Source organism: Apostichopus japonicus, chromosome 2, assembly GCF_037975245.1.
Source record: "Apostichopus japonicus isolate 1M-3 chromosome 2, ASM3797524v1, whole genome shotgun sequence".
Lineage (NCBI taxonomy): Eukaryota > Metazoa > Echinodermata > Holothuroidea > Aspidochirotida > Stichopodidae > Apostichopus > Apostichopus japonicus.
The window spans coordinates 19025287-19049635 of record NC_092562.1 but is presented as its reverse complement, the minus strand read 5'-3'; the positions used below and the strand labels follow the sequence as shown (position 1 = coordinate 19049635).

Here is a 24349-nt window from a genome sequence, read left to right as displayed (position 1 = left end):
GTTGGAAGAGAGCTACGAGTAGAGGAGTGACATGGGGCGGGGGAACAAGGGGAGATGGGGGGGGGGTGGCAGAAGCAACTTAAGTCGTGTCCTTCCTGAATGTTGAGCACATGAGGTTGAATGGTGCAAAGGCGTTGTATCCACAGTCTCTCTGCTGATTCGTACTAGGTCAGGACGGCTACCTAAGGATTCAATCCCCTGTAGGGACATGTCATTAATGGTATGGCTGGGAAGGTTGAAGTGTTCTCCAACCGGGGTCTCAGTCTTCATGGTGTTGACTGTGGATCTGTGACCATAGAACCGCTTCTTGAGGGTGGTTTTGGTTTCACCAACATACTGGATGCCGCAAACTCTACAAGAGATCAGATAGATGACATTAGTATGGAACGCCAAAAGGACCACAGGTCGCGTTGCTACCCTTAACAGGAGGTGCTACTTATGGACTGCCAAAATGACTACAGGTGGTGTTACTACCCTCAACAGGAGGTGTTACTACCCTAAACAGGAGGAGCTACTACCCTAAACAGTGGTTTCATACTCTATCTATATCTACGCACAAAAATGACACTACAACCAAATCTCATGTTTACATAACTTTGGTACGGTGGCAAAGTATGTACATAAATGAATGACGTTACTCCAGCGATGTTATCGATCATTATTGAATAGAGTGGAATTTATACTACTTTGTATTTAAGTTTCAGTTTATTCATCGGCGTATACATTAACCTGGACAGACTTCATCGATGGGAAGACAGTACATGCAAAAACGTACTAACCATGGAAGGTAATGTGACGCGTTCCCTTGTAGCATTCAACTCTTATAGTACTCACTGAATGTAATCTACAATAACTGATGTCACAATCTCAACGCTACCACATTCCTTGTGAAGCTTTATTTACTACACTAAATACCGATTATATTGGCGTTATGTTGCCTATATGGAACGTTTATCTCTTCGAACTGACAAAGGGTTAAATAATATGTAAATAGCACCTGGGAGCACATCACATGACACTCTATGTTTGGTACGTCTTCGTACTGTGGAGTGTCCAGGTTAGCTTTACATTCGATGATTTATTCTCTTAATGGTGGCGTACTATTACTATTAGAGTATATATCAATCCTTCCGAGTGTTCTCCTATTTCAGAAAAAAAGGCTAAACCTCTTTATCAGTGGCGTCGCAAAGGGGGGGCCAGGGGGGCACGTGCCCCCCCCCCCCCCTGGAAAACCTAGTGCCCCCCCGAGTGCCGCCCCATCTGAGATTTGGGTTGGTAAAAAAATATATATATATTTTGTTATATTCAACTCCCATCATCTGAGTTGGTTTTTCATAAGGACAAAGAAGCACAGTAATTCGTATTTTCTTCAAAAGAGCTGCGAAAAAATGAAAAAGTTTATCCTTGAACGTCGGGTATCGAAGTCGTAACCCGCGCCATCACAACAGGTGTCGATATTTACATTGAATGTGTCAGTGCTCACGCCATACCAGCGGATATACACGTCCGCTTCGCGAGCTACATTACTGTGAGAAGGGAGGGTACTGCAATATGTTGCCTTGGTCTGAGGTTGACAGGTTAGGAGCTGACGAAATGTGAGAATGTGAGGGTCCGCAGGCACCATACTTGCCTATATTTGTGGACCCATATATTAACCCTGTTGTGTAGGGGGTGCAGAGGTCATTTGAGGTCAGATGCTTGTAGGAGCAAATGGCGAATGTTCACACCTGCATACTGAGCCATACTCGATGTGTGATCAAACTTTGGATTGCATGGTGAGATCCCTGATAGGAGCCAATAACGATGCTGGATGCTAATAGATAATGGGCGAAAACGAGAAGGACAAGAAAGGAGTCGGGGTCATGCACACATTAATTCAACAAATGTAGGTTCTATTGATATAGGGTTAGGCATAATATCGAAAGCATGTGGTTCATATCCTCTGCAAAATTCTGCGCCTTGTTAAAATCATTACCTCAAAAATAGCAATTTCTGGAGATATCTTCAGAACGAATTTAGCATCAAATGTGGCAGCATTTTGCATCTAGCCCATCCTCCGTATGCGAAAATTTTCCAAAGGGGAGGGGGCAGTGGCGGCGGAACCAGTGGACTTTGGGGGTTCAGCCCCCCAATGAAAAAGTTGAGGGGGCAAATGCATGATAAGCCCCCCAATATTTACTAAGGCTCCGAAACGTGCATCTGCCCAGTTTTCAATGCATACTTGTCGATCTGTCCGATGCACACGTATACTATATAGGTGTAATAATTTTAGTAAATGCTGGGGGACCCTCGGCCCGTCCCCTGGCTATAGACCACATTGTCACCTCAACCGCGTCTTCACGCCCCGTGAAAAGTGGAAGCAGTGAGTGTGAGTACCGGTAAGCGCAACACAACTTCGTCTTAGGCCAATGACTTGCTTCATTTCAGCCAGTTCTCCAACATCCCCTTACTACACTCAAAAACGTCTTTGCGAGTACACTACGAGTAATAGCTACTCTCTTAAAACACTATCGAACATACAAATTACAATGTTTTTACAGACTTTTACGTGCAATCTGAGAAATTGCAGGCTTGAGACCAATATTTTAGGGCTAGGTATTTGCAGCATTAAACACTCGGGAAGTGCCGTTTCCGGCCATCTGGGGGTTTGAAAAACCCAAAATTTTCTTGTACGCTCCGCGCCAACCGATGGTGGCGCGGAGCTTAGATAGTCTCTACACATTAGCCCCCCCCCCCCAATAATTTTCCCGTTCCGCCGCGCCTGGAGGGGGCACCCCTCCCCTTAGACCTCTCCCCCAGGACGGCGATCCGTATCAACCTAAGTGCCCCCTATCAAATGCTGGTGCCCCCTGTGCCCCCCCCTGACTGAAAAATCTGGTGACGCCACTGCTCTTTATTAATATGTTATCAATATGGATCTGGTTTTTATGGCTTGTATGTTGAAGAGCACGAATGGAAAATGCACTTGGTGCGAACAGTGAGTCAATTGAGGCTATTTTAGACCTCTTTAGGCCTCACATGAGCAGCGTACGAAAATTGTTTACTACTGAGTAGCAAACAAAAGCAAGCAAAATAAAAATAAAACAAAAACAGTTAGCAAACTGCTTCCCACTAAAGAGCCTGTGTAAGGGAATGTATGAAAGTAAGTTGGCATGTCTTTTCGATCCTAGCAGGATCTTCTTCAAAGGTGGCTAAATGACAAGTAACATTAACAGAAAGGACAAATACATGAATACAGACAGGTTAATGAGCAGGGTGAACACAAAGAGATAGATGTAAGATGATTAGTAGACAAGGGATTGAGAGAAGAAAGAAACCAACAAGGGAAGAGGAGAGGTAGGAGATAAACTGTATAGAGGATTTAGGGAAGAAAGTAGGGAATAATCTAGAACAGGACAAAGACAGAAAGGTGTGGAGAAAAAAAGTTGGAAGAGAGCTACGAGAAGAGGAGTGACAGGGGGCGGGGGAACAAGGGAGATGGGGGGGTGGCAGAAGAAACTTAAGTCGTGTCCTTCCTGAATGTTGAGCATATGAGGTTGAATGGTGCGAAGGCGTTGTATCCAGTCTCTCTCTGCTGATTCGTACTAGGTCAGGACGGCTTACTAAGGATTAAATCCCCTGTAGGGACATGTCATTAATGGTATGGTTGGGAAGGTTGAAGTGTTCTCCAACCGGGGTCTCAGTCTTTATGGTGTTGACTGTGGATCTGTGACCATAGAACCGCTTCTTGAGGGTGGTTTTGGTTTCACCAACATACTGGATGCCGCAAACTCTACAAGAGATCAGATAGATGACATTAGTATGGAACGCCAAAAGGACCACAGGTTGCGTTGCTACCCTTAACAGGAGGTGCTACTTATGGACTGCCAAAATGACTACAGGTGGTGTTACTACCCTCAACAGGAGGTGTTACTACCCTCAACAGGAGGAGCTACTATACCCTAAACAGTGGTGCTACTACCTTAAACAGGAGGTGCAATACACTCCTAAGTGACGATGCTGTGTAAATGAGTGGTGCTACTACTCTAAACAGAGGACGCTTCTTCTACCTCAGGTGGCGATGTTACGATGCTACTATATAAATTAGTGGCTCTCCAATCCTTACCGGAAGGTACTACTACTCCAAAATGGAGTTGTTATACTACCCTGAACATGGGTCGAAACTACTCCGTAACTATGACCTGTTTTCAAAACAAACCACAGTGAAGGATAATGCCATTATTCCTTCGGTGATACCTGCTCTCGCCGTTTGGCCTCATTAAAAGATGGTTACATGAACCAAAAGCACTAGTAGCCTATATAGCACCAATTACTGATGTTAAAATCTTTGCTAACATTTTTCTTCAGTGTTGCCAAAATGTTGTACATTAATCATTAATCTGCCTTACCGTGACCGCCATTAATGTATGTGATTTATTTTTCAGCAACCATCCTGCTGGGATACACTTGTACACCCAGTGTACTGACGCATACAGGGGGCAACCAGGGTCCGTGGTGCTGGGGTACAACGTGTGTACTGAAGCATACAGGCGGCAACCAGGATACAGGGTGCTGAGGTACACCCTGTGTTCTGAAGCATACAGGGGGCAACCAGGGTACAGGATACCCAGGTTAACCCTGTGTACTGAAGCATACAGGCGGCAACCTGGCTACAGGGTGCTGAGGTACACCCTGTGTACTGAAGCATACTGGAGGCAACCAGACTAGAGGGTGCTGAGGTATACCCTGTGTACTGAAGCATACAGGAGGCACTCAGTCTACAGGGTGCTGAGGTACACCTGTGTACTGAAGCGTACAAACGGCAACCAGTACTCTGTACTGTGTTCATTTAAAGGATTTTGCGTTCGAACTTATGTCTGTAACCTCCGGAATGGCTGACGTTGTTTACCCGCAGAATAATTTAATTCTCAGGGACAAAAATGCATAGACGCCAGCAAGTGAACCGTTCCGTTACGCTATATCTGCTTTAGTTGAATTGTGTGGGTCACATTAGCTGCTGTTGTTGAGGATGGCCGAACAATGGTTTGCTGCCAAATAGACCTCTGGATATAAAGTACTGTACTGAGCTTTAACTATCCGCAGTACTTGGAAGGATCGCTGTAACCGAAGGCTCTCCAGCTCATATACTAAGGGATTGCGTGCAGGTCAGTACATATAGCACATGCTGTGTAGTGATGCCGCTGTGCTTGCATTTGTTTTCTAGTATGTTCTTGTATAGGCTAGGATTACCCTCTACCAAGGGTTTGTAACTTTGTATTCGTGGGGCATTTTCTTTGCCCAAACCGCGTGCCGCGCTCTGAAAAAGTTAACTTTTCCGTTGCTTGCAAGTGATGTTTTCTGCTTGTCGCTACAAAATGCAGACAGTAATGAAACATGATACCTTGTTATCTTTTATCTAGACCTGATATGTCCATGCTGGTATGTACACTGTGTTGTGGGTATTGACCGCAGATGTAGGTATTGACTGTACACTAGTGTCTAATTACCGAAGGGAAGCAAGCTGTATGCGTATTTTCTGGGATCGATGGTGGTGTCTAACACTTCTGTTACACCTCATTCGAAACTAGGTCAGATTACCGGCATTAGACGTTTCTTTTTGCGCGAGTCTTCACACCCTTTAAAGAAAATTAAAAAATATGGATGTAGGTAATATATTACAAGATTAAGAACCCATACTCATGGTCAGAATTCCCATATTGGTTGGCATCGGAAGAAAAGTTTTTTGTTGTATTTTGTGCTGTTAATTAGGCCGACCTAGTTAGATGGGTGTTTTTCTTCTAATTTGTCACCGGGCCCCGGGTGGCTGCATTGGCATATCCTACGAAAAAAGAGGGTGCATAGTAGATTGAAATTGAGACTGAGTAAAACTTTTTAATTAGGCCGACTGCAGCCGAAGCCCCTGGAAGCCGTCACCGCACGTTAAGTATCTCCCGCTGTTTTAAAGTTCCGCCACCCCTTGTTCCTCCCCATCACCCCCCCCCCCCCATGTTGAGGACGCTCATGCTCGTCCCCGCCGCCCTGAAGGTCGTGTATACACGCGTGCTACATGGGTATTGGTTTGTGAACGGAAAGATCTTCAGTTTTACTTGCGAATAAACCCTGAACCCGGCAGGCTAGACCAATAGAATACCTTAATATTTTAGACGGTCTATTGACGGTTATGTCTAAGCAAAATACATGTCTTCATTTTTTTATTTTTTTATTCGTCGAATAAATTTTGAATGAACAGAAAAGGGTACAATTATATAGACATCTCCAGAAACGTACTTTCTTAAGAAAACTCACCCAAGATAGACCTGGGTAGGAAAACAAACAGGTCGGTCTAACTTCTCAATTCTAGCTATATGCTGGTCCCCTTACATCGAAACTGTATACTTATACAGGTGCGTATCCAGGGGGGGCGTTGGGGGCGCGCGCCCCCCGGGTAAGAAAAAGAGGAGAGAAAAAAAAGAGAAGAAAAAGGGAAAAAAGAGGGGGAAAAGAGGAGGAGGAGAGGAAGGAAGGGAAAAGAAAAAAAAAGAAAGAGAGAAAACGGAGAAAAGGAGGGAGTAAAAGAAAACTGCCAAGACACCGGGAAGAGAAAGAGGAACAGTGACATCATTACTGCGCTGATCCCTATTACATACACATGGCCGAGTAGCCAGTGACGGATCGAGGACTTCGGAAGGGGCGTGCGCCTCACCCAACCCCTTACACCGACAGCTCAATTTTTCTCTCTCACTAATGTATCTATATAAAAACTATATATGGTCTATCATAACGCGTGTGTGTGTATGGAAGCCTTAAACAATTGTGCTATGAAACCAACTGTGGCTGGTCTCGAACTCGACCGCCGTCGTCGAGGAACATGACGCATTTCGGGAAGGGAGCGACCGCCCCCCCCCCCCCGAGCATATATTTTTTTATGATATCGCTAGTAATTTCAAAATAGAAAATGCTTAGATGCAACTTACAAGGCATGGGAAGTGTCATTTCCAGCGATCTGGGGGGCATTTTCGGCCAAAATTTTCTTGTACGCTTCGCGCCAACACATGGTGGCGCTACGCTTAGATAGTTTGCCTACAGGCTTCGCTCCTTCCTTGGAAAATTATTCGCTGCGCACCTGTTCGAATTTGTAAAGCAAACAGCAGATATCACATCATATCAGTGAGCATGAAAATGGCGGTTCCAGGATGAACAGCCTCAAAACTGTCGATGTGTGTAGTCATAGGAACCCAATTTGATTTGGGGGGCTGTAACGACTTGCCCGATAAATATATACCGTAAATTTTTCGCGCGCTCCGCGCGCGTTGAACAATACAATGTCAATATCATATAGGCAAGCATCGGTTATTACATCGCATACCATCGTGTACCGTGCGGTCCGTGGAAATTGCGCAGTATACCGCGGGATGCTAATGTAAACAACGAAATGTCTTATGTAGATGGAGAAAAAGCATGGAGGTCTAATTATGTCAAATTCTCTTTTACAATAGTAATGGCGAATTAGTCGACCAAGCTTAGAACTTTATTTTAATTATATCAAGGAGATATGAGTTCATTTCCTTTAGCTATACATCATTGCAATTTATTTTTCTTTCAGTAGGAACCCCCCCCCCCCCCACCTTCGCCTCCTACGCCTATGTGTGTAGTGTTCGGTTTCGGAAATATCTAGTATTATTTCATTTCCTTCAACCAAGTTTTATAATAGCCGTTATAAGAGGGTTTAATATTTCTACACCAATAAATTAACTGTGTCCGAATTTTCGAAAATTTCCTTACCAACATTCTTCATCATACTTCCCTCTACTCGTGCAATTTTGACCGGTCTGTTAGGGGTTCAAGGAGGTATTTCTATATTGGTTGTCCATAGATGAAATGTGCAACATTATGGGTATGTTTTCAAGTGAATTTTCAAATTCTCAACAAATAATGGGCTGAAAACCTTGAGAAGTGGGGCTGTCGGGTATTGTGGGCCGCGACGTAGAATCACCTACAAAAGCAATGATCCACAGGACATGCGATGAGGTCGAACATGATTTGTGACTGAAGAAAAGCTTCAAAAATTTTATGGATGAAAAAAAAAAACTATTGGGAAATACTTGGTTCTCAGGCAAAAGTGTACATCTGGTTGGTCATTTTCGAGCCCGAGAAGTGCCATTTCCGGTGATCTGGGGGGTATAAAAACCAGAATTTTTCTTGTACGCTGCGCGCCAACCGATGATGGCGCTCCGCTTAGATAGTAATTCGCGCCCCCCGGGTTAGAAAATCCTGGATACGCCCCTGTTATAGTATGTGATCCACGACGATGTCAGTCAAGTAACGTAGCCTATCACGCAGTCCCATTGAAAGGGAATGGACATCTGTATCACACCTTTAATAGACAACCAGTTGGGATAATTTCCTAATGCTAATACCTCTCTAAACTGTACTCCAATATCATACTCTCAAAGCACTGGTATTGACAGTACAAACAGTTCCTAACCTTGAGTCTGATAGAAACATGATATTCATACTGCTGGTACTGACAATTACGAGTGCTGTGAAGCGCCGGGGACATGACACTATACAGTTTAGAAAACAAAATGTCCCAACTGGGTGCAATAGACGACAACACGTTGCATAAATATCTAGACCAAAGCAAGTGCTAATCCCTCATTTTCTCGTCAGAATTCAAACGTCACTTTCTCGATTACGTTATGCAATTGGTTGAAGTTGTATGTCAAAGGGGACATTTTTATCCTTCTATGCTGGTGACTATTCTCTAATTCACTGTGATGTGTGTGAGAAGTCTTTACTGAATCCCGTGCAAATAAATTACATGTATTTTTGTAAAGAGTTTCTAAGACAGACGAATGCTATGTTTAAAACGTGCCAATTGTGCTCAGTTACGGAGAGATATATGATGAACATTTCAAAATGACATTTACTACCATACAACATTATGTGCGTCCTAGGCTTGCTAGCCTAAATATCGTATCATTTTCGTTGTTATAATTATATCATGTACATATTGTGTTTCTATCATGTCAGTTCTACAACAATCTAATTGTTTATTGACCTTTTGTTCACAGATTCTGTCTACGACGTCGGTCGCATACAAATAAGAATAATCCCTTGTACGAACTAAAACCGTTTGATTTATATACATATATATATATTTATGAAACACCAATAACACACAGGCTTCATAGAACAGTGTTGCACTAAATGACATTCTGGTCGATCTAGTTTCAAACACTGACTGCAAGTAAATGAATGAGAGATATACAAGTAGATAAACAAGAACAAATACAATAATAATAATAATAATAACAACAACAATAATCATATTAGTATTCCCATTTATAGGTTTTCCCTGTAATTAACTGTCGTGCAGAATGTCTTTCATATATAAATCAAACTGCAGTCAGCACGTTCAAGTCATAGAGCTTGGATATGCTGATGTGAAACGACTTGAAGCAAACAACTCGAAGCAGCCAAACACTGAGGATTACGGCGGGAAATTCCGGACGAGCTTCGATAAATCGTCTGACTTATATCATTGTTTGGTGACGAACATAGAGAACACGGCTACCTACAGGTAAGATGGACCTTTATGTATCACACTATGCACGTACCATAGGAGATAAAACATTGGTGCCCCTATACCTACGTCTTCCTCAACCGACCAATCAAAGCATAGCTTTTGATTTGGCATTGTTTTCTTCCGAAAATAGATTTTTGTGGGTAAGTGGACCCTTTTTCTTTGATAGCATAACATCCACCAGGTTAAATCTAAATCTTGTTTTTTCCCTTTTAGTTGAGCTATAGCGATCGGGCGATTCTGCCGAAATTGTGTCACTTATTGCCACCACGTTTGAAAGACTGCCATTTCGTCATTTTTCGTTCGATTTGGCTGAAATTTCGTCAGTGAGTTGTGTGAGTTTTAGTTGTCATACAATTATAAAAATTTGAAGTCACGAGAGGTAATTTTCTGAAAACGTGAAAACTGTTACTCCCTCCCAGAGCGATTGTCCAAATCTGCTGAAATGTTGTGTAAATAAAGTTTGAATGGAGGTGAACCTAAGGAAAATATTTTTGTCGTCATGTGAGGGCCCAAAACGGCCTTCTGAAGAGTTTTCAGTTATAATAAAATGTAGGCCACAGATGATATGCAATGGTAATTTTGTTGTTGTTGTTGTATGGGTTCAATTTTCGTGAGCAATTTTTGGTCAGCACAATTCTAACGTGATATCTACAACATTTGAGCAAATTTAGCAGGGGCATACTTGAGCGGAAACATGTCGGTTACCCATTCTGAGTTGGACAAACCTCTTGATATTATTTAAGGGCAAAGTCGTTAACAAATACATTTATCGTTATATCTTTTTTTTTTTCAAAAACAAATGTTTACAACTTTCTAACATTGTAACAAACTTTGTTTGCTAAGAAGGAGCATAATGCAACGAGAAAAGGAGATGGGAGGAAAGGAAATGAGAAAGTTATCCTGCCTATGTCTTAGATTTTTTCGTACAAACAAATGGATAAACTGCTCAGAACTATTGCCAACCAAAACATGTTGAGGCTCAAAAAGAAGCTCAGCTGAGCCTTCTGCAGCGTAACTGCTCTTGAGCCTTGAATCTCTTGAGTCTTGAATTCAAATTTATCTGATGTGAAACAATACATCCGACCTTAGCCTGGCATGCTAGGCTATGACCAGGATAAACCTGTAATTTAAACCAGTAATGATAGACCTATAGATTGATCGTACACATGTTAAGTGCTTCAAAGGCATTGAAGACTCGCCCCAAACCGTGTGCCGTGCTCTGAAAAAGTTAACTTTCCGTTGCTTGCGAGTGAATTTTTTCTCTTGTCGCTACAAAATGCAGACAGTAATGAAATGTGATACCTTGTTATCTTGTTATCTTTAGCTGGACCTGAGATGTCCATCGCTGTATCGTTTGTACACTGTGCTGTGGGTATTGACCGCAGCTGTATGTACTGACTGTACACTAGTGTCTAATTACCGACGGTAGCAAGCTGTGTGTGTATTTTCTGGGATCGATGGTGGTGTGGATAAATGGAGCATGAGTTTTACTTATCTATGTGCGTGGAGAGGTCTTCATCACTGTTGTCCCTGTATCACAGTCACCAATGATGACGGTTAGGTTTTGTCTCCTTAAACGTACTTCTCATATACTTTGTCTTGGTTCTTTTTTATTATAGCGTGCAACATATTTCTGTTTCTTTACTATAGCATGCAACGTTATTCGGACGAAGAAGTCGCCGATGTAATGACGCAGCTCTTTACTGACAAACTAACTCCATTTGTGGAAGTTAGCGGGTTCTTCGACGTGAATATTTTATCCAAAGTCGCAGATGTCTGTTGTCAGCATCCGTATTGGTCATGCGCACACGTAGCGTTAGAAGCACAGTTCACAGACGCATTTACATTCGAATCTGTGAAAAGGTGGGTGTGAAAGAGATGAGAGGAAGAGAATACGTTTACTGCAATAAGACTATGAACGAAAGCGCAGGAATAGAAACCATATTAAGTACTGTGCTTGAATAGTTGTCCATTTCATGTGCGAATTGGGGAGGGGGTTGGGTGGGCGGTGTGAGGGTGTTCACGCCCTTTTGAAACCCAAATCACTTTAATTAACAATTAAAGACCAAATTTGCGTGGATAACTATTTTTTTTTTTCATTTATAGCTTAAATATATGCCTCAGAATGCACTACTTCCAGGTCTAAAATTCTTTTCTGGGAGGGGGGAGGGTTAACCCTCAGACCCCATACATGGGTTTGGGCTTTTAAATCCTCGATCCGCCTCTGAATCTATTTGTAATTACAAGGTTATGCCATATAAGTAAGATGTTATATATCCATCCATAATGTGTGATATTTATGTCAGTTATGTTTTTGGCAGTATTATTATATTTTTTTTACCAAAAATGGTCCACTTCCGTGTAAGATCCCTTGATTTCATTGATCTTACGATATGCTGTCTTTCCACTAATCCGTCTCAGTTTAAGTCTACAATTAGACATCCCCCGAGAGATTAGGTAATGGAGGACAATAACACATCTGGTGTCTCCAAACGAAAATGGTTGACGAAACTGCATGTAGACCTAAATATTTAAGCTGCTATTGAATAATCTTTTATTTATCATGAGATAGTATATCATAACCTACTTATTTTTTTAGTCGTAGGAAGGGGGAGAGGGAGCAGAAGGATGGGTGGAACAGAGCCGTAGATAGATACACGGTTCAGGGGTGGAACAGTGTTGGTTGCAGTACCTGGTATGAATGTGTGTGTCTATGGATTATCCTAATTTTCTCGACGATTTATTTCATGAACAGAGAAATCAACTCAACTAGTTGTGAACGACAGCAAACACCGTTGCATATTGTTATGGGCGATAACAACACAACACTCATAAAGTTGCTTTTAAACTGTGGGGCTTCCCCTGACGTCGGTGACGAAAAGGGAAATACCCCTCTGCATTACGCCACAGAACCGCAGTTCAACTACTTGATACCGGTCAGTCCTTTTACGTGAATATTTACAAAGTTTCTGAAAAAAGATTAATTAGTGTGTTAGTAATGTTTCTTCTATACCCACTCGGATTTTCATGATATTCACCTTGAATATGTATAGAATGCTCATTTAATGCTAACATGTTGATTAACTCGGCCCCTCGGTCCAGGCTTAATTGCTAATGTTAACCCATTGTTTTTATAAAGTTCTAATAACTCAATCAAAAGATTTTATGTTTACCTTGATACAAATATCAAAGTACACATGAATGGAGATCCAATAAAACATGAGTATGAATTATTGCAGTGAATTGTCAACATGTTTTTGGAAGCCGTATAGTCTAGAAAAAGTACATTGATGTAGTTTTTAACCGTCTGCAACATATTACATGCAACAAAACAAAACAAAAACAAGAAGCACTCAAGCATCATCCATGTCTTTTATAAGCAAAGCCATTTGTGTGATTTACTTTTGGGAGATATTAAAATTGTTGGTGTTCATTCGATTGACTAACTAAACAAATCTAAAAAAGGATTTCACAAGCCCAGAATAAGTGCTTGAATTTGTAATATTGTTTTCCTTTTTCTAATTGAAGGTCGTCAGTATTGCCTCCCTCCCCTCCCCCACCCCACCCACCCCACTCCTCTAGATGTGCTAGACAGGCTGATAAATGGTCACCCACGCTCAAATTTCTTACATGCGTTCTAATGTCTTTTTTAAAGGTAGTTATGCTAAAGTTAGTTATGCTAAAAGTTTGGGGCCAATACTGATAACCTTCAATCATTTGTTTGTTTTCATAAAAGGAAATGGCACTTACCTATTTCTGTTAAATTTAAAATTGTTAAATATTATAATGAGTTATTGTTAGTGGTAACATAATATTGCGTCTGCTGGTGTAGTCTGCATAAATCGTGTTTTAAGCTCTGCTTTGTTTTCTCCTTTTGTTCTTCATGAATTATTGTACGTTTTGATCATGATGTTGAAGTTTATCTGTTCTGATCGATAAGTTCGGTTACCGCAATGGTGTAACAAGGTTACGTTAAGGTTACTTCAAACCACTCACCCCTCTCCCAATTTCATCTTACCTTTTGTTATCTTTTTTTTTTTTTTTTTTTTTTTTGTTGGTTCAGGATTTGATGATGGCGAGCGAGAACAAAAATCCTCAGAATGCACTTTTAGAGACTCCCATTAACGTTGCGAGCCGAAAGGGTAATATAGAGGGCGTTATTGCATTTCACAAACACGGTGGCAGCTTTGCCATCCCAGATAAGTTCACCTATCCAATACTTCATGCCTATGAAGATGAAAACTATGAGTAAGTTTACAGCCATTTGACACAATTCTCATATATACTGTCCTCCCATGCTATGCTCCGTAGCACTCATACTGACAGTATAACTAGCTCCATCTTAACCTTTATTTGATAGAAATATGATATTCATACTGCTCATACTGTCAGTGCAAGTGCTTTGAAGCATCACATCGTAGTATAAAAGTGCAGTTTATAAAAAAAATATCCTAATGTAGTCATTATGTCATCGTGATTATTCATAAAGGATATTCAGTTTAAAGAAAACATTAAAGCTACACAACATTAGTAAAATGTATAAAGATTATTGTTTCGTAGGATTTCTTTAGCTTGTGAATGAAATTGTATGACATGTATGATTGTATGACTGACGACGGCGGTCATTTAAATATATTGTAACTGCGCATGCCCGAAGTCATTGCACTGAATACCTCCACCCCTCCCTCACCACCCCGTCCTCTATCTCTACTTCCTGAACACCTTTATTCTGACCTATATTGCTTTTCAAGTTCAACTGTCAGTTTTACTAATTGTTTCATGTATTTAACACCTATCAAGTACGAATACCTATAAACATATCAATGAACGGGGGAATAGAACCTTTAATAAACGTTGGAGGGAGGGGCGGGGGTTGGAGGAGAGAGGGGAAGACTTATAGTTTTACCCGTTTGGTCCATTCCTATTAGCCAGTTGGTGTCTAATCTAATACAGATACTTTTGTAGAATGTTATGTTAACGTTAGTGTTAGATGTTTTATGCATATATTAGTTGGTGAAATAAAAAGATTTCCGGAACCGTTCTTCATCCCCGTTTTGAACAGATTCTGACAGGTTTTTTCCTTTTTTTTTCTTGACAAATTATTGTAAAGGAATCTTTTTCGATTTAAAACTCAGGATGGCAGAATTGATCCTAAAATTAAATAGCTGCGAAGGTAGAAGACAATCAGCCACTGGTCAAACGCCTTTACATTTGGCTACATCAGAGGCTCAACTAGATTTGATATGCCAGGCCAGCCACTACCTGAATGCCCAGGACAATGACGGAGACACGGCCCTGCACCTGACGGTGAAGGCAGGGGAGTTGGACATGGCTGTAAACCTACTGGCTAAGGCAGCTAACCCGGATATAGCAAACAAAAAAGGAGACACACCTCTTCATACTGCAGCAGAAGTATGACTATTTTAAAGATATGTAAAGATTTATAAAGATAGACTATATAAGGAAATATGGTATCAAAAAAATACTCAGTTCCGGGTAATTTCGATGTGGATTACGCCCTCATTTTTAAAACACCAGCACAAATTGGGAAGTGTTGAACCATTACAAGACAGTGGAGATATTTCTTATCTTATCTGACTATGTGGACTCAGCGAGCTCCTTACTGGTTTGAACCACTTGTATCATATATCAGTCACTGTCGATAGTCTAGTGGGGTATGGAAAATCCAGAACAGTGAAAAAACTTCCAGCCTCCACCGGGATTCAAACCCGGGCCGCCCGCTTTACATGCGGACACCCTAACCACTAGGCGCTGATTGTTTGTCCAGAGGTTCGAAACCGGTAAGGAAGGTCGTAATTCCACTGTAGGCGTTTATATATGATAATATCTTCTCTGTCTTTTCCCCCCTACATATTATATTTAGCTGAACAATGTATCCATGGTACAAGCGATGATTGTTTTTGGTGCTAATATCGAGTCTAAGAATGCAGAGAATGCAACTGCCAGGCACGTCGCGGCCAGCCATGAAGGTAATGAATTCAAATTTATAGTTTTCACCACTAATTTCATTTTATCTTCTTGTCTTTGTTTTTTCTTCGGGGTCATTCTTATTACCAAGGATAAATGATCAGTTCACTGGTCACAAGTTCACGTAGACAATATTCCGTCAGCTGTAATAAAGCAATGCGGTTATAAAACGTAATCTTCTACTAAAGGAGTAAAGGTTAAATGAATGGGTGTCACGTCACTATATACCAACCGTTAAAAACCAATTTACTAATTAAAGAGCACGTACCATGCATTATGATATAAAAGCAGTATTCAGCTGAGTTATACTGCGTACAACTGTGAATGTTATTGCTTATGTTTGTTGGTTCCTATTGAAATCCTGCTATTTTACAGAATCCACAATACCCGTTACTTAACTATGGTGGAACATGTCAAATAATGTTTTCCTATTATTTTAACTACAAATCACTGTTATATGGCAGCCGTACAAACGGCGTGCCATGCACAGTAATTTCACCTTAACTTACTTCCTTACCTTAACTAACACCTCTAAGCCCCCCCCCCCTCCCCCCCCCCCCTTGTCTCTGAGTATATACTTATCGATACAATGATATCACATTTCGTTGTATTTCAGAGTCGGCATCGGCAGTTATACGCGCATTACATATGGTCGGTGCTAAACGTTGTGACGAAGGCAAGAGCGGCTGTCGAGCAGGTTGTAAGTTTGATGGCCAGTACAATGGAGATGTTCTGACTGACGTCTTTGATACAACAGCAGAGATTAACAAAGGTTCGTCCAGTGGGGCAGGGTCCTTTGGGGGTTGTTTTTCCAGGGTGGGGGGTTGCAAGTCCTTATGACCGAGAAAATAATACCTTGCTGTATATTCCATGTATTACAAATTCATCATTTGTACAATCTTAGAGCAATTTTTTGAAGTTGTTGTTTGATCCCATATTTGAAAGAAATCGATAGAAGTCGAATGAAAATGGACATCTGTCTGTTTCTCTTGTAAGGACGATACTATTGAAGCATTCTATTCATTTTTCAAATATAGCATAACAAAGATGGACGAATTTCATTATTCAATGGTTACAAATCACCGCAAAATTGGCTCTGAGTAAGGGGTAAATCTCACTGAGAGCCTTTGATTAATACTGATTTGGCATTTATTGCATAATAAAAATTTGCAACATTTGCACGAAATACTGGCATATGCCAAATCTATTTCAACTCATGTCGATTTATTTCATATATGAAAGTTTCACCCAGTCAAGAGCGTTATGGGCTGACATGTGACTATGTCCACCAATGAGAGTACGAGAACTGACAAATACCAAGTTAATTCGATATTTGCCGATTTGTTTCACATATGACAGTTTCTCACAATCAATAACGTGTAAAACTGACATGTGACAATATCGTCCAATGAGAGTGCGAGAAACTTATTGAATTCGACATAAGGTCGGTATCAGGACTATGTGGCACGCTAGAGGCACCATACACATTCACACATAATATCTTAACATATTTACAGTATTAAGATGAAATGATAGTATCAACATGCTTTCTAACGACCTTTGAACCCTTACAGTATACGATGGAGTCTTTGAAGGCCTCATCAGCGCACTGTCTCAACCGTGGAGCGACAGTGATTTCTCCAACGAAACGGAAAGGCGTAGGAAGGATGCAATGCTAACATTGGACGGAGGGGGCATGCGCGGAATTATCATGTGTCAAATCCTTAGTGCTATACAGAATGCGGCTGATCGTAGGATCATCGACTGCTTTGACTGGATCGCAGGAACCAGCACCGGTGCTCTAACGGCAGCCATGTTATGCACGGGTAAGATGCGAGGTTTGAACCTTTGACCTTTAAGTATTACGCATAGGTATAGTTTACAGAGACCGATGCAGGCAATTGAAATGGAGGGATCGTGTTCCTGGCGTCTTTGAAACTAACTCACTGGTGGTAAAAAGAAACAGAAAATTCAATCAACTCATCGCGATGCTGCTTTCTTTATTACTTAAGAAACTGCATGAATTTTTTTAAAAAGACAACTGCTCGTAAGTTCTAGACCAAAACCCTGAGTTTTGTTGTAAAACTGACCTCTGGTGATAAAAGAGAACATCCTTTCTGGGTTCATAAAACAAAGTTGCATAAGAAGGATATCAATGTGGATAAAGGGGATTGATGATTAACATATTAGTAGTGGAAGCTATGCGACTGACTGGATGCGTTTCGATTTGTCCGTTTATATATAGTTCAGCCCCTCGTCGTGTTGTATGTGAACCATTGAAAGCATTTTCAATGTCGCCTAAATTTTGAACTCAATACGTTATTTATTCAAGTCCGATAGCGGTACGTATTATCACTAACAACTTTGTAACGCTCAGTTGTTCAGAACCTACTTTTTGTATTTTTACGGAGCTTTTTAAGACTTGAAGCAGGTCTATCAATGGCTTGAATTAAAGCATTGACTATATACATATTCAATGCGAGTGAATATTTGTTATGCTTCCATTTCTGAAGAAAGAAAAATGTCCTCGTCTACTTTTTTAACTTTTCGTGTTTTTCCACTTCTAGTCTGCTTGAAATTATACTAACCTGCAGGAGTAGTTCGATCTGGCTTGCCCCCTCCCCAGTCACAGACAGATGCTCCCCCAACCCCAGATCGATGACAAGTGATATATATATATATAAGATGGGAAGGGACCAGTCCGTTTGTATTCCAATGGAGGAAGGAAAGATTTCTTCAAAACTTCAAGATTTTCCCGCCTTTTTTTTTATCCCCCAGGTCATAATGTCGATGATTGTATGCGTCGATTCTTCTACATGAAAGACAGAGTATTTTCCGGTCCACGTCCTTTTGACAATGAGAATTTCGAAAAGCTATCCAAAGAGACGTTTCCAGAACATATCAAAGTAGCGGATGTTAAAGTGCCAAAGTAAGACACCATGCATACATGACTGTTCCTTCGTTGGGCTTAGATTATCAATATTATGACTTCATTTCTTATTTGACCTTATGATGATTGAATGTGAATGAATGTATATGTAAATGTATATGTTGATTATGTGACATGTCTTTACACAGTATGAAAGCGTTTGTTTATATCATGATGGCAACCGGCCTAAGTGCGCAAAAAATGGTCATGCTCATATTTGAATGAGTTTCAATGTTAGTACCGTATATCTCGTCCAAATGGTAAATTTTCAGATTTTTTGGACGTTTTTGAAATCCGTGTAAGCTTGTAAACTTGTCATTTTAACAAAGCGTGAGTGTGATGTGTGTATATGAATATTGGTACATCGGATCCCCCTGCCCCCCCCAACCTCTCGACTCTTAACGGCATACCACTAGCGTTGGTAGGCATTACATTGTAATGTTTAAGGTAACGACCTGCGAAAAAAAAATGATCAACGTACGTGGGAAATGAAGGAGGAAATGGCCTGGTAATGCTTCTTTTTACTAGTAGGCCTACAACGGTCCCTTGCGAAATATGCTGCAGGGGGTTTAACATTTCATGTGTGTTGTGTAGGGTCCCATCCATCCAGACCCTCCTGCCTCGTTCCATTTGCACCATTCCCCCCCCCCCCACCCCTCCTCCCTGACGCTTCTATAAACAATTACTAATAATCAGTCTTCCCTTGTAGGGGCAACAAGAGACAAGTTGTCCATGGGGACAATTACGTCACCACATTGAACTTTGGAAGCCTTCACTTATTTCATGTTTATTATAAAAAACATAAAAAAATAAGAATAAATTATTCTTCATTTCCATGTTTCCCCGGGTTCGTTAACTGACCCCTGCAGGGTCCACACTGCTTGCACCCCCTCTTTGTCAAACTTTCTTTGATTTCTTGTAAATCACACAGACTGATTATAACGTCTACATTGAGTAACCGGATTCCAGCAGCCCTCCATTGTTTCCGAAATTACCGTCCACCGGCAACATCGTCAAGCCGTATCGAAGCATACACCGGCGACTTTGATAATGGACCAAAGGATTACAACGGTACGTTGGTTTATGTCTCTTTCTTGTCTTTTTTCCCCTTCTAATTTACGTTTTCATAATTGTGCTGTGTATACAAGTAACCAGAGTAAAAGTCTTTCTTCTCATTCAAAAAAAGAAGGGTGTAATCAGTTGTTTATTAACCTAGAGAGGTAGTATACGTACTAGTTACAACTGCAACTGAGAATGTGTACTTCAAAAACAAAAATAAAACCCGGCCACTATCACTCGCGACCTATCACAACAAAAGATTTCACACACACACATACACATCGCCGCCCTCATGAAGACAGTCTGTACTTGCTAAAATCTTCATTTTCCCTATATACCCTCTATTGGTCTGCCAAGGACGGGAAAACAATGAAAAACGGCAATTGTTATTTTCTTATATTTGCTTTTGATCTTATTGTTTATGCTGTTGTAATGGTCCGCTGTCGTGATATTGTTAACAATTTACTCAAAGCATTTGAACAAGTGTTATAAATTTGACATTTTAACCAACCACCCCCATCCCCTGCACCTACGGAAACGTTAAGGTGCCGTCTAAATGTTCAAGATCTTTCTCTGCAATTTTGCTGCAGTTCATCATTTTGCTGCAAAATGTTGAAATAATTACATTCTGAGGCGAGTGTAATCAATCATTTTGATAATAAATCCCTTTTTATTGCAAAAGTTGACTTTCTAGAGATTAATTAAATGATCAAGTTTATCCATTTTGCTGCAAATTGTTACATTGATAACATTTGATGCATAATCATTTTGCAGCCTAAACGTTGATTTCGCACATTTTTAAGATTTAAGGAATTTGTCATTTTGTTACACATATTATAAATAATCCTTTCGTTGAAAATTGCTATACTTTATTTACAAAATGCTCATAACATTTTGAAGGCACCATACCTACCACCCTGGTTTCTCTATTCCTTTTCCAGTTGTTAAGTTGTGGGAGGCGGTTCGCTCCTCTGTAGCAGCACCTTCGTATTTCTTGCCTTATAGGAGTTATTTAGATGGCGGATTAATTTGCAACAATCCCACCGTTGACGCGTTGACAGAGGCGACGGAATACTACGCCGAGAGAAAGAAATCCGTACGTTATCGTTTGCTTTTATATCTAGCCAGACACACTTGTAGAGTTTTGCGATCTTTTCTATTTTTTTTTCTTTGCTGTTGAAAAGATTTCTTTTATGTCCTTCTTCCTTCATTAACCTGTCCCCATAGCAAAAATGCACTCCAGTCTACCCTATCCTATACCCAAATTAGTAATATTAATTTTGAACACCGTAAACTTTTGTGTGAGTTTGAAAATGATGAATGGGCCACAATCCCCACACCCCACCGGGTGGGGTCCGTGTAAAATCCCCTGACTGAACGTTTTCCACCTATTGACAATGGAGATGGGGGGGGGGGGTGTCTTTGTGGCGCCACTGCTTATAAGGGCACAACAAGATATGATCAATTACAGTTACTACGATACTTTAAAAGGGGATACTATAAGGTTGTTATTACGGGGGGGGGGGGGGGAGGGAGGGGGAAGGGGTTGGTATCGAATGGAATGACTTCATGGTGAAATTGTGATAGTGGGTAAATATGTAGTCTTCATGATTCATGGTTGATCACATTCCTGTTCTGCTAATCGTAATTTTTTACCGGTTCAGTGTACCAAAACACGACGGAGATGGGGGGGGGGGGGTCTTGAGGGTTTTGAACATTGATAATATCATCTATACGAACGGCTGTAAAACATCTGTTTCATTGAGAGTTTTGGTATCTTTCGTGCGTAGGATTTGCCTTGCCGTGAGATTGGTCTAGTGGTTTCCATAGGAACTGGCGCCAGCCCGGTGGTCAAAGTGAATGACATAACCATGTACGTTCCCAGTGGCCTAACAGGAATTTACGAAGCCTTAAAGAATGCTAGAGGATCCGCTAACGTCGGAAACCTTATTATGACACAGGTAAAAGACATAGCTAAGAAATTCCTTGATCCTGCAGAGGCATTGAAGGTATGGATCTAAGGATCATATTTTTGGGAGGATCCGATTTCTAATCATGCAGTAATATTAAAACAGCTTCTTCTTTTTCTTCTGTTATTCAAAATGACGATCATTCTGCCGTTGCTATGGAGATTTAAAAAAAAAGTCACCTCAAAAATAGGCTACAAACTCTGGAATGCTCGTTTAAAGGCTTTATAGATGATGACGTCAGCTCCAAAGTGCAGGCCCGGATGTTAATGTTAACCCATTGTTTATAATAAAAATCATAATATTAATGTAGATTTATATAACGCCACTCCAGGAAACGAGTAACTGCCCATGGCGCTTCATAAAGTGGAAAGCATCAACAACTGAATGAAATGCAGAACAGAACAAATAAGTCTTCCCATTGTTTATATAATTGTTATTGTCACCAGTAAGCTAGAAGGTAAGAAAATGGTCACCCGTGTTCAAATTTAAACAAGAATTTCACACATACCTACAAATTTTGAGTCTATATACTTGTGTATAATTCTGGGCCCATATAGTAAGTAAGAATATTCCGTAGCACTTTTTGCGCTCGGATACTTACTTCTGCAATGATGCAAACAGGTATCACTAGATAATGGTTGGGGTGAGAACATGGACCATCGGACCCTCATGTTTTAACAATAATTCTGCTCCATTTTATTTTATTTCCTTTTTATTTTCCTTGACAGGTGACGGAATCAAGATTTCGACCTGTTGACAGAAGTAGGGCGTGGTGTGTGTCCATGGGCGCCGCGTTTTACCGATTCAGTCCCGCTTTAAGCACTGACATTGATCTTGCAGAGACAAATAATGTCGTCATTATGCAAATGATGTGGGATGGCCGCGCCTACCTACATAAACATAAAGACCGGATCGACCAGTTAGGAGTGTTGTTGAATCTTCTTTAGTGTGGAACTTTTATCATTTGGTTACAGGCATTGCTCACTATACAGTAGAAACTGGTGTTATGACGTAACGTTTTGCTTTATAAAGTGACGTAAACTTTTGTTTGACGTAAAACCCTGGAGGTTTTGTGGAATCATATATACAATGTTTTTAATGATTTTATGAATTTCGAATAACCGGTTTAGGTATGGTCATTGTACATATAGGCCTACTTATTTTATACTTCTTAATTTTATTTTATACAAACACTTGTATCCATGTACAAGGTACGTGGATGTCCTTTTAATATTTAATTAAATTAATGTTTAATTACATTGCTTTCCAATTTTATCCCTTTTTCCCTACTGCCTAATTGGTTGCTATTTAATAATAAAATAATAAATAATTTAATAATAATAATAAAATCATAATTAAACGATATATTGGTCATACTTTTTATCAGGGATCATGTGTGACTAATATTGTCCTTGGTCATGACTTTGTTAAATGGTTTGTGACGTCATACACTTTCTTTTAGCTATTTGTTGATTTTACCACCAAAACGTTTTCTATTTTAAGTAATGTAAAACTTATATCATTTTTTCCTCTATATTGGTGGCCGATCACTAATGGTTAATAGTTATGATAACGAGGATGGCATAATGAGAAGGCTATCCAACAAAAGAGATTTTCTTCAAAGCGAGGTCGTTGGCGCCAAGGTCACCGTTGCTTGTTTATCCCTCAATAATACCATAAATTTATATACATATATATTTATATATGTATTTATTACACAATGCCTCTCGTCGTCCTTCCTAGAAGCTTGCAATGTTATAAGGTCCAAGTTGGACGCGAGGATGAAGTTTAGCAGTCGTTAATTCTTAAATTTAAAGTCGATAGTCGGTTGTTCTGGGATGCTTTCAAACGCCATAACATGATCAGCCGCTCATAATTCAATCAACAACAACAAAAGGAGACAAATTTGTAAACTTTGAGATTTAAGAGACGTGTCTGTCTGTCCGTCTGTCTGTAGTATTGTTTGTTTGTGTTAGGTTTTTCCATATACAGAAACAATCCAATAGTACATACAGTGTTGCGTATCCATATAAACTATATGTGAACAGTCGTTTTAACCTTTACATATAAGACAAACTGGTGAACTTGGCGATATAGTAGATCCTCTAATCAAAGCATTGTCTCATGCCTTCTATTGTCCATATATGGAAGGAAATACAAAAAGAAAACACAATAGAACATTAACAACGGGACACCAAACCATGGTAATTCAAACGTTGGAATAGAACAGGATAAGCGGGTCGTTAAAAGTCGATCAATTGAATTTCTTTTTTTTATCTTAGTCTGTAACATATCCCTTATTATATCTTCTCTTTGTATTTATCCTTTGTATTTTGTATCTTTGTATTCGTCATAACATTGGGTATACTAATTCCGTGACTAAACATCAACGATATCTTCAATCCATTTGTACTTTTAATGTTGATATCCTCAGTTAATACAAATTAATTTTTTTCCAATGAAATTCATTTTTAATGTAACAATCCAGGAAGAGACAATAAAAAAAAAGAAAAAAAAAAGAAGAAAAAAGTATTCTTTATCTTCTTATATATAGTAGTAAACTTGACTACGTGACATCGTGACACGTGACTTATACCCGTCAATGTTTTTAAAACAAACAATGTAAAATGTATCGTAGTAATTATTCGTTGTTTGTTCTTCATGTTGTTACGAAATACTATACGTTTTCCTTGGTAATACAAATTCATTTGGTAAAGTGAGCATATTTGCTGAAATTCTATAGCACCTGAATTTAATGTTCCCATAAATACGTCAGAAAGAACATATATAGAGCGAGAAATTTCAACCAAAGAAAGCACTGTTTATACTATAAAA

General features: G+C 40.1%; 1 protein-coding gene across 1 annotated transcript; it reads left to right on the top strand.

The window, feature by feature from the left end:
• Window positions 1-4793: 4793 nt before the first annotated feature.
• Window positions 4794-23797, top strand: LOC139981129 (85/88 kDa calcium-independent phospholipase A2-like). Its single transcript, XM_071993318.1, has 14 exons — window positions 4794-5144; window positions 9054-9562; window positions 11219-11431; window positions 12324-12504; window positions 13632-13816; window positions 14704-14980; window positions 15453-15558; window positions 16173-16328; window positions 17131-17382; window positions 18335-18485; window positions 19417-19556; window positions 20486-20640; window positions 21335-21505; window positions 22243-23797. Exons 2-14 carry the CDS (start codon window positions 9360-9362, stop codon window positions 22459-22461), a joined length of 2409 nt encoding a protein of 802 aa, XP_071849419.1. The 5' UTR covers window positions 4794-5144; window positions 9054-9359; the 3' UTR covers window positions 22462-23797.
• The last annotated feature ends 552 nt before the right edge of the window (window positions 23798-24349 follow it).